Genomic DNA, 12,180 nt, shown 5'->3' with positions numbered 1-12,180 from the left:
GAGGTTAACTAGCATCCAAGTTTGAATTCAATCATTGATTTCACATTGATTTTAATCTTTAACATGGTCTTAAAGATATCATGATTATATTTTCACATAAAAGCTGAAAAAGGTTAAATTGTACATAGCAAGATTGTTCTAGCATTTGAGATAGACCACTAGTGAGAGGCATGATTAGGATGGCTGTAAGAAAGGCAGCTTGCTCTTTTAGGTTTTGAGAGACAGTGTATCTTTTCAAAGTGTATCTTGCACATTCATACCCTCTGAAGAACAGTGAACCTGAAACTGTGCACTGTTGATGTCTCGCCATGAAAAGTCAGTTTTTGAGATTGTGTCCATGCACGCACAAAAGTTTGAGACACACGTTGAGAAATTCGTGAAGTGCATGTTCAGATGATGTAGGTGATACCACTGACAGGTCGGCAGCATGTGATTGTTCAGTGTGACTGCACCCAGAATTCCAGTCTGTTCCCGGTCCAATTCCACCTCAGCCCAGTGGATTAAACCAAGCTTAGTCAGCCTGACAGTGTGCACTGCATCCCGACATTGACATATTTCAGACTAAAGCGCTTTTTGAGTGAGATGAGTTTTGGGAGATGCGCCGTGGAGTGTGAGAAAGTATGAATATTTTCCTTCCCTTTCTCTCGTACTCTCTCCTTCTCTTTCAAACCGCTGTCAGGCTCCGCACGGAGAGGGAGAGAGAGGTTTAGACGTTTTTAAATTCCTCTTCTGTCTCGGCTGCCACCAAACCGAATGAATGCGGGTTTGTAGTCATCATGAGGGATTCTTTACGCAGTAAACATCCCAAAATTCAGACAAACTCCATACAGTCAAAATAACCAGATTGATATTGTGATTTGGTGGATGATTGCATATTTCTAGGTGTTTGCTGTTGCTTATCTAACACTGTAATATATTTTAATCTGTTGACTAACATAATTCAGCTGTCTTTAATGGTCTACCCACAATCTGCATCAAGTGCGGTTCACATTGCGGTTTATTCTAGCCATCCACTTAATGAGGACTTCTGAGTGACGTGTAAAACAACCAACATTGGTTTTCCGTTTTTTTTCGTGACCTTTAGGGCTTTGTAAATTTTAGGTCTGAAACCAATTTAATTGCGTATTTGAGTCTGTCTGTTTTGGTTGCTAGACGGCCTTTTTAATATGCTCCTGTTACCCAGCATTGGTAGTCATCGCATCACGTCTCTGCTTTTTTGCATAAAGCTCAGCTCTGGTCAACTTTCTCACATCACCAGCCAGTGTGTCTCATGTTGCCAGAAATTGCCATCTCATATTGTTGCAAATTGTTGTCGGTGTGAATGCACCTTAACTTTGAGAACAAAATCTGCTAGTATGCCCCATTTTAAAGGCTGGATCCTTCGAAGGCAAGGCTGTAGCCTCTATAGTCCAGATAACTGAAATGAGATGATCTCGCCTATTGAGGATCCGTAGTTGCATCACCTGCCGATCCCTCCCATTGTGCTTATCAGCGTGAAACAGCATTTTTAATTACAAACCCCTAAATTGGAGTTTTGTAACTTTTAACTTATTTTTGTAGGCTCTGAGACTTGCTCTATGCTACTGTAGTCTCTAGAGTTGGCTAAAGTGACAACCTACATGTATACACTGTCAGAAATAAAGGTTCAAAACTGTACCTTTTCTGTCACTGGGGCTGTACCCTTTTAAAAAGTACAGCTTTGCACCTTAGGATTTCATTTTAGTACCTCAGAGGTACATACTGGGACCAAAGAGAGGTTATTAGTAACTCAAAAATACATATTAGTATTTCAAAGGTACATATTGGAACTAAATGTTTACTATCTGTACCTTATGCTCCATACAATTACCTTTTTAAAGGGTGCTGCCCCACTGACAGCTAGGGTACACATTTTGACTTTTTTTTAACAATGTAGGTCTTAAAGGTACGGTAATCTACCCAAAATTGTATTCTGTTTTGTATTCATGTAAAGGAACCAAACAGAAACTTAGGGTACAGCCCCAGTGACAGAAAAGGTACAGTTTTGTACCTTTATTTCTGACAGTGTAGGTATTTTAAATGAATGGTGTTTCTTAGAACTCATCATTTTTGCAAGGACAAAGATAAAATGCTCTCTGTAATGAGGATGTCTTCTCCCCTTGCCTTCAGGCTAGCACATGCAGGTACCAAAACTTTGTTTGAGGTTTGTTATGTAAACCAAAAACTGTTGGCTATTAAACCAAAACTTTGATATGATTCACCCTAACTTCACTCATGTTGGGCTATTTTCAAACCTGCACTGGGTCAAAAAATTGACAAACCCAACAAATCCATGAAATTAACCCCAGGAAATGTTTACACTCTAAAAAATGATGTGTCATATAGCAGTTGGGTTCCTTTCAACCCAAATCCGGGTTGTTTCAACCCATATTTGTGTAAAAACAATCCAGAATAGGGTTATTTAAGGGTGTTTTCACACCTAGTTCGTTTGAGCCCTCCAAAAGCTCTCAGAGCAGTTCAGGGTGTATATGTGAACAAACCAAGTGATCTCAGACCCCCCTAAAAGGACCCCAAAGCAAACCGAACTCAGACCACATCCGGAGGTGGTCTGAGTACGGTTCGCTTTTGGGTTCTTTTGTGGTTCGATTTCTTTTTGATATGTGAAATCAATGAGGTCCCGGTCCGCTTTGCATGTCGTTTTGACATTGTATCAAAATCAGCTGCTACACAGAAAGCTGGGATCTGAGTTCTTATGAAGTTGTGATGTGAACAAGAAAGGGTCTGAGATCACTTCAGTTCTGAAGGGGACCAAAAAAAGAACTGGGTACTCTTTTGAGTCCACTTTATTGTGAACACCAAAAGGACTGAGTTCACATTCGGCTAGTTCCTTTTCTGGTTCACTTAAAGTGAACTGGGTTTGGTTCTTTTAAAATGAACTATATGTGAAAACACCCTAAAACCCAACTGTTGGGATTATCCTTATTTAATATTGGACAACCCAGAATAGTTAAATCACTACTTAATTGTTTGGGTTTTGTCTTCGTTCGACCCAACATTGGGTTGAAAACAACCCAGTATTCCTTTTCTTGTTTTAGTAGGAAATATATCCACACGTAAAAAGATCAATTCATCAAACCATTAAATGGTACATTTTGATTATTTTCAAAATGCTAACCATTTCTGCCTGATACTGTAAAAGTAATGCAGATGCATATGACCTTGATATCGCATAACACAGTCTGAACACATAGGAAGTCTATATTCAGTCTGTGCACAATGCAGATGTTATCGTATAACAACCATTGCTTTGATGTAGCCAAGAGTGAGGAGGGAAATTGCTGGCACACCCTTGCAAAATTAGTATCTGCAAACCACATACATATTACTTTGTGTGTGTGTGTGTGTGTGTGTGTGTGTGTGTGTGTGTGTGTGTGTGTGTGTGTGTACCTGGTAATTATCACGTTGTGGGGACCAATTGTCCCCACAAAGATAGGAATACCAGTGTTTTTGTGACCTTGTGGGGACATTTTGATGTCCCCATGAGGAAACAAGCTTATAAATCAAACAAGATGATGTTTATTGAAAATCTAAGGTACAAGAAAGGTTTTTGTGATGGTTGGGGTTAGGGAATGGGGCAGGTAAGGGGAATAGAATATACAGTTTGTATGGTATAAAATGCATTACGTCTATGGAATGTCCCCACAAAACATGGAAACCAGAATGTGTGTGTGTGTGTGTGTGTGTGTGTGTGTGTGTGTGTCTTCTAGAGATCCGACTAATGAGAACCTTTGGGAGTCATTGTTTCTTTCTCGAGAGGGGGGACATCCCGTCCTCTGTACCACTCAATGGCATACAATGACTTATTAATTTACTACCTCGTACAATCACTGTTTAAAGATGCTTATTGGGTGTGAATATATTCAACAGAAACGCGTGTGAGGGAGGACCATTGTAGATGCAGCATGTGCATGTTGTATATATTAAGATTCATGGGAGTGGTACGAGCATGTGTTTTTGACATAATGGGACCCACTAATGGAGCTTATTATAAAGATGAGATATCTTGGGAAAAGGGTCTTTTAGTGCCCATCATTAATATCAGAGCTATAGTAATCACATAGTTCATTCTTTAAGGAGTTCTTTCCCCCTTATGTTTCCTTTTATTTCTTAGCTCGACCGTGTCTCATACCCCCTGCTCTCCCGAGTACATTAATATATACACACACACGCAAAACAGTTGTCACCTGCAGGCGCACGCAGCGTATAGGTAAATTGCAGGTCTTTGTACAAAGATTTGAAAGAGTCCAGGACGTGCATGAAATTAAATATCTTTAAATAATGTTAAATAATTGCAGCTTTTAACCGAATCTGTGAAAGGCAGCTTTATCGCTATGAATGTGGCAACCCTGAAGCAACAGGAAAGACGAAAGCGAGATGCATACGAAATGCAAGCTATTAAAAGTCAACATGAAAATACAATTGACCCTATTTATTTTAAGACAAATTGCTGGGTCTAATAGGCTTTATTGAAATGTAATTACGTGATTCACTTCTAGTTTTATCACTTGATCTCTACAAGGTCACAAATATATGACGGTGTAATTGGTTGTGAACTGGAATTCAGGTCTTGTTTTATGGCAAGTCCACTTTTTATAATCCAGTTACTACCCAATTGACAAAATCAAATTTTTTTCAAATGTCAAGTTTCTCTTGGAAATATGCCACGTTATGGAAATACAGAAAGTGTTTTGTGTAAGCTTTATATTTAAAGCACTGGAGAGTAGGGGTATGGGTAATTGTGGGTTTACATTGCCACCTGCGAGAGCGTCAAAGTGACCGGAAGTAATTAATTTTCAATGAGAGCCAGCGGCGAGCTCTGGCGAGCAGCAGCGCGGTTTGGCTGCAACCAATCGAAAGGCGGAAACATTCTGCAACATATATAAACCCAAAAGTATCGCCTTAGAGTAGTGGTTTTCACACTTGAAAAAATTAACAATACAATACAAAAAGGAGTCTTCATATTGTTAGCACCATACACTTCAAATAGATGAATGACATTAGCAACAAGCCATTGTTTAGCTAACTTAAGCACAATATAATTTTTCATACACCCTTTGTTTTGAAGTGGAAGTTTGATTTTGGGGTTTGCTTGTACGGTGGCTCTGAATTGTGTGATTACTTTATGATGGACAAAAGGTTCTGAGGCAGTGTGTAAATGTGATTTGCACAACATGAGCTCATACTTATTTTTTAACGTGCGGACATTTCTAATGAGAGTTTTGGACTCTGTGCAAACTCCCTACAGAGTCTTTAATTTGGTCAGCACAAACTCCCATACAGTACTTTAATTTGATCACAGTCCTGCCACAAAATCAACCTGGAAAATAACTGTGTGAAGCACCAGCCCAATGCACATGAAAGTGAGTAGCAAATCATTTTGTGTATGTGTATATATTATCTCTAGGGTCGGCAAGTTTGTATGTGCTTGTGTGTATTGGAGCACTTTTACTGGAGCACTTTTAATCCTCAGCTGAACCCAGCAGGGCTTAGATGGGTTTTAAAATACCGACAAACACGTCCTGACCCTCCTAACAACATTTACACAACGTTGCCCAAACAGATGGGTGTTTGGCAGTGGCACAACCCAAAACCCAAAGCTGCCTGCAGGCACAGATGATGCCCACACACCTGGACACACTTGTTGTTCTGCTCTCAGATGCCGGCTTTTCCAGGGCAAGCTGCTCTGACAACAAAACTGCTAACGCACGAATGGCCGCCACATAGCAGACGATACCTAGGGGCATTTCCACTTCCAATAAATTTTTACCAAAAATAAATGTTTTTTCCCTCTCTGAGTTTAAAATCTCTCTTTCTGTCTGGGTTAGGAAGTGCAAAAGTGAAGTCTGTAATCTGCAGCAGGTCGCTTTTATAGCCAAAGACTGTTTTATTTCAGGCATCATTTGAATTCCAATCTAAATCTGACACGCCACAGCCGAAGATCAGAGAAAAAGCTTTCGGTGTTTGGGTGAGGGGTTGGTGGGTGAAAGATGAGAAGGAGTTTTGTTATATGTAGTATTTTGAGTTTGTGGCGAATGATCATATGAAATGCAAGATTTTATCGATATTTAAACATTTCCCCTCCATTTCTTTTACATACTCACTATTATTGTTATTACTACTATTATAAACAAAACTATGTTTCTAGTTTGTTACATTGTACGTAAATCAAATATTTATGCATTATAATACATTTTTATTACAATGGAAAGGCAATTTCATTTTTTTCTAACCTACACTGTAAAAAAATCTGTAGAAATTACAGTATTACTGGGTATTACTGGCAGCTGGGTGCCAATAACTTAATGTAGATTTTACATTTATGTTATTTACTGGCAACAGTTATATCAAAGTTAAATAAACATGAAACATTTTCAGTCTTTATCTTCTACAGTAAGTTACTGGCAGCTGGTTGACAAAGAAGCTCATAGCAGAGGTCCCTAACATAAAATTACCGCAGGTATCCACCGCTGTTGCGGTTAAAATTGCCACATTTTGTTTTTATTCTACTACATTGACTACACTAATATATAAGATGATAGATAACACAAACTAGATTCACTGTTTAAAGATAAGATGTATAACAGTGTTACTGTCACTGTACTGGGAAACTGTGGTAAAATGCAACATGTTAAGGACATCCGCTGGTTAGAGCCGTGTAAATGCAACAAGAACCATATATTTGAATGTTCAATGACATGAAAACAATTGAAAACGTTTTTATGAAAAGAAATCTACAGTATTAGTTAATGCAAATCAAGGTTTTAGTGCACGAATACTGTTGTGCACAAGTCAATTATTATAATATTATTGGTATCGTACAGTGGTGTGCTGTGGATGCTAATGTAGTTATCGTTGTAGTTAATGTTATTGTTAAATTGTGAATAGCATTTTAAACATCACTAACTGCTTTGTAATTGTCAGCCCATTCTTACAGCTTATACTCTGTAAGCTTTGCATAAATCATCTGCCAAATGCAGAAATGTTAATGTATAATGTAAATGTATGCTTTCACTCAACAAACCCTTATCTATGCTAACCAGCTGTATAACATCAAATTCTTCAGAATTTGCAACAGCAATCTTCAATATTTTACAAAACTTTCTCTTCAGAATTTAACTAAGAGTTGAGTCTCCTCTGACTGATTTAATGAATCATATGAGTGATATCTTGAGGTGTTTAATAGTTATTTTGGCTGATTTAATAAAATAGCTGGTTACTGTCTGTAACACTGTGTTTGAGTGCAGCCATCGAAGGCAATGCAATACAAAGATGTGGCATAATTTCACAGTTCATGATCTTTATATCTCATTGCTTTCAATTCCGACTGAAAGTTGAATATGATTTGACTGTGGTGCTTTAGATTTAGCAATGATGAAGCATTGCAGGTCAGTAGTGCTGCAGGAAACACTGCACGTATCAAATACAGGGTTACGTGTAAATCTGTGATGGAAGGTTTCTAAGATTCACAATAAGTTATCTGAATTGAGGTCTGAAACGTGGTTATTATTGGATCAAGCTGTTAGATAGACCAATCTGGCAATCTCTGTTTCTGTCACCCTCTCTGATTACCTGCTAAAACCTAGCTGATGTGTGTGTGTGTGTGTGTGTGTGTGTGTGCGCGTGAGTGTATGTGTGTGTGGAAGATAATCTGTTTTAACCTGCATAAAGCGCTGCTATTGACCTGACATTTAATCCATTAATGGACTGTTTGTACCTTTTTCATTTACTGTTACATTCCCTTTTTCTGTCCAGACATGCATACATCTGATGCTCAGGCACCCTGAGCCAAAAACATGCACAGATACACATTTAAATTGTATTTTTATAGCTAATATTATATTTAGAATGTGGTGTTGGTAATGGTAGATATAAAATAGATATATTTATATAATATAAATCAATTTAATGATAGCAAATGCAATTCTGCATAATATTTACTTCAAATTTACCTTTTAAAATTTTTGACGAACAGCAAATGTTCATCATTCATTGATAACGTCATCAGTACATTTTGGATCTGAAACAAGTATGAACGAGAGCCAAGCAGACATAGTTGATAATAATGGTCAAATGCTTTTAAAATTACTCCTGGATGGTTTTAAAATGGTCATATACCGGGCGATTAATCACCCCAGGAGATATAAAAGTCTGCCACTATTTGATGCACTTAAACCCAGAGGAACCAATTAGCTTACTGCAAATTCTCAGGTATGGGATATGTTTCCATTTATCTCTCTGTCCTTCAATTTTGCTCCTTTCAGGCATTTTGGAAACAAAGAGGCTGGAGATCGTCCACACACAAGATCCCATCCAGCAGACGGTTGCTGAAGCTACCTACTATGCAGCAGATCTGGCTATATGGTGGCAGGTGCCTCAATACTTCCTTATTGGCGTCAGTGAAGTCTTTGCTAGTATTGCAGGTAGGTGGTTCTGAGACTTTTCACACTGTATTTAATATGTTAATTAATCCTAGGTGAGGGCCATATAATTCCTCAGGGTTATAACCGGAATTATCCCAACAGCAAACAACAAACACTCAGGAAAAAATTTGAAGTGCATCTTGAATGCTGACCTCCTTATGTAATTAATGCGGTAGTTCATTAGGCTGGGTCAAGTTGCTGGGAACTGAATACAGGGGTGATATGTTAATGTGGGCGGGTGTTCATATGGTAATGTTCTCTTTGTTGTAATGTCAAACAATGGTGATTTCTCAATGACCTGTTTTTGTAGCTTACTTTTTACTGGGTGCTCTTAAACGGGAGTGTGTGTTTTAGAAAATAATCTTGTGTTCAGAAAATTAGGTTGTGTTCACTTTTGGCATGTTTTGTTTTGTTTGGTGTGATTATTCTGTTGCAGATCTAGTAAAGGTGGGTCTAAAAATATACACTACAAAAGCGTATTTTACATGTGTCCTGTTTTCCCATTTAAATTCAGTGATTCATAAGGCCAAGTATAAACTGGGTCTTATCATATGTGACTACCCTGACTGTGAAATCCAGGCTAAATCTAACTATGTGATTTGGAGCATCAAAGTTTGATTTTAATAATTAAAATTTAATAATTTAATAATTAATTTTTTTCATTATATAGGAAGATTTAATGTAGAAAACAGTAAATCTAAAAAAATTACTTTAGCTGGGTTTTCACAGCAGGGTTTCCCGCAGCATATGTAAGTTAAGGCGGCCCGCCTAAGCTTGGAAACCCTACCGCCTTAACTAGCTTGTCCAAAAAAAACAAAAATCGCTGCACAAAAGGCCGCCAAGTGCATCTCGGAGAATAGCGCGTACGCGCATCACACCGCATGCGGGGACACGCGCCACACGGCCGAAATGAGAAAGATGTGGTCCGGACCGTCACTGTCTGGAGGATAACTAGCCAGTTGATAAAACAATGTTGATAAAACAGTGCAGACGCGTTTCACACTGCGAGCGTGCACGCGCACCACACAGCCGAAATTAGATAAGACGTGCTCCATCATGTCTGGAGGATAGCCAGTTGATAAAACACGTGTCCGTGAGAACTGTAAGTGGACTTATGTTTTGGGTTTATTTAAGCCTGTTATTGTATTAGTTTATAGTTCTTCTAATTTTAGAGTAAGTTAGCTGGTGATTTTGTTGTTTGCGCTACCTGTTAAGGTTTCACGTGCCTGTTGATCGGATATAATTGTTGAGCGCTCTTGCTCACTTTATTCATGTGCATTATTTACATGCTACAGTAGTTACACTCCTTTAAGATAATGTAATTAATAGTGGGAAATAATCAGTTTTTACCATTTTTGCGCTATCTATCATCGTTCGCCAGACGTTCTACAACATCTGCTTTAGTTTGTGTTTATTAACCCTTTAGTTTCACTTCATCACGCAGTTATTCCCATTAGAGGTATCTGTTAAAAACATTTAAATTCATTAATAATCTAGTATGTGTTCATTTTTTGTCATAGTTTCTTCAAAATTTAGTTTTATTTGAGTGTTTTAAAAATAAATATTTATTTATTTATTTTATTAAAATATTTTAATTTTCATCATGACGCATACATTTGATTGCCACGCCCACCCGCCCAAACCTACCACCGAACTAACACATTTTCTGCGGAAAACCCTCAGGGTCACATATGACAAATTACATAAAATAGCTATGCTAAGATACTATGTAGTTTCTCATACATAGAAATGTATAGGCATGTTGTTTTTGCCTAAATGAACAGTAAATTGTTTTCAGTGTGTTTAATGTGTATTTAAGCTCTTGGTCTTTTCTGTGTATTGTTGAGTTTTTCCATAAGGTCTTTTATCTGTCCTAATGACCGCACTAATCAATGCGTGTCCTTTAAAAACTGCAGTGAACTCCCCTCAGCCATGCTTTTGTGTTGCTGCTCTTGTCTAAGCCATAGCTGAAATTGCTTGGTAAGGAATTCTAGGCCATATCAATCAGTGCCGATCGATCGACTCTTGGCGATACATTATTCTAGTTGCGCAGTTAAGATGGGCAAGGAAAACATCTCGCTCCTACTTGAAAACAAGAAAGTCTAATAAAGCAAGGGTGCTTGAGATGATTTTTAAAAGATTAAATGGGACTAAATCTCCTAGCACAGAATTAAAGTCAGTATAAAGTAATTTCAGAGAATTGTTTCTTAACACATAAATGTAAGAAGAAATGTATTGCTGAAACACTTTACAGTCCTGTGAACGATGTAGGACTGAATTGTGGAGTTACACTTTTAAACAGTTTTTCAACCTTTCTGTGTTCAGGATTATTTGGGTAGGGCTAAAACGGTGACTCAATGACGCACTAGAGCCAACAGTTATGGCTCTAGTCCATAACACAATGGCGAGCATCCATTCAGGTTGTAGCAGTATTTGAAAGTTGAGAGAGACGGCAGCTTTCTTGCGAGTGGGCGTGGTTTCAGTGCAGACAGCAGACACGCCCCCAGCATTTGAGAGCAGAGGTTTGTTAAAATTATATCATTTTGGCTGGGTGGTTAATTCTACACTTTTCTGTGGTGTAATAAACTAAGAACACATTCAATATCGGACTTTACACAGACAAAAATATTGCACTTATTGCAGATGTTTGGCTTCTGTTATCATTGTATCTGCAATCAATACTGGGATCTACAGTACAATAGTTACAGCAGTTTCTGTCATGATGAGAATTTTCAGGCAGCACCAAATAATTGATCCTAACCATTTGTGCTGCGGTGTGTTAAATCCAGGCTAAAGTCTCATAATCGTATTATGAGATTAATAGCATCAAACTTTGATATCACCTTAATTCCAATCTCTGACATGATCTTACTCCGTCAATATTAAAGATATCAAGGTTGCATTTCCACAGAATGCTTTTTACATTAGGATGATTTTATGTAGAAAGCAGTAAATGACTTGATCTGGCTACAAAATATGACAAAAAAAAAACACATATTATGCTACATGCTGTAGTTTATACACTTAACAAAAGCAATGCTAGTTTTGGTAACACATTTTTAGTTTTAATCACGTGTTACAGCAAAACTTTAGGAACAGCCAATCAGTAAGTAACAAAGCTGTTTAGTTTGTACCGTATTTTCCAGACTATAAGTTGCTCCAGAGTATAAGTTGCATCAATTCAAAATGCGTCTTGAAGAGAAAAAAACATAAGTCACAGTGGACAATACGTCACATTTATTTAAAAATGTATTTCACAAAATCCAAGCCGAAGAACAGACATTTAATCTGTAAAGGCACATTATTCAGCTAAACAATAGCACACAGAACAGCAGCCTGAATCTGTGTTCGTACGTTAATGTAATACAAACAGTTATTTACACGATACACAATAGCAAACAGAACATACACTGTAAACAATTTCTGTAGAAATTACAGTATTACTGGGTATTACTGGCAACTAGCTACCAGTAACTTACTGTAGATTTGACATTTATGTTATTTACTGACAACAAGTTTGTACAAAGTTAAATGAACATGAAACATTTTTAGTCTTTATCTTCTACAGTAAGTTAATGGCAACAATGTTTTACAGTGTACCTGGAAGGCTGAATAGGCTAAATGAACAGAACAAGCCAATGATTATCAAGTTTGCAGACTCGTCAATCCACATTACTGAATTCATTGAATTACACAAATACAGGAGCAGGATATAGCGGAC

General features: G+C 37.7%; 1 protein-coding gene across 1 annotated transcript in view; it reads left to right on the top strand.

Annotated features, from left to right (window-relative positions):
- Window positions 1-12,180, top strand: part of slc15a4 (solute carrier family 15 member 4) — a 72,602-nt gene that overhangs the window by 27,006 nt on the left and 33,416 nt on the right. The window contains exon 7 of the mRNA XM_065260053.2: window positions 8,301-8,459. Within this exon, the coding sequence (XP_065116125.1) occupies window positions 8,301-8,459 (159 nt within the window). The remainder of the gene's footprint in view (window positions 1-8,300; window positions 8,460-12,180) is intronic.

Source organism: Paramisgurnus dabryanus, chromosome 11, assembly GCF_030506205.2.
Source record: "Paramisgurnus dabryanus chromosome 11, PD_genome_1.1, whole genome shotgun sequence".
Lineage (NCBI taxonomy): Eukaryota > Metazoa > Chordata > Actinopteri > Cypriniformes > Cobitidae > Paramisgurnus > Paramisgurnus dabryanus.
Note: the sequence above shows the minus strand (reverse complement) of the source record. Positions and strands in the feature narration are given on the sequence as shown.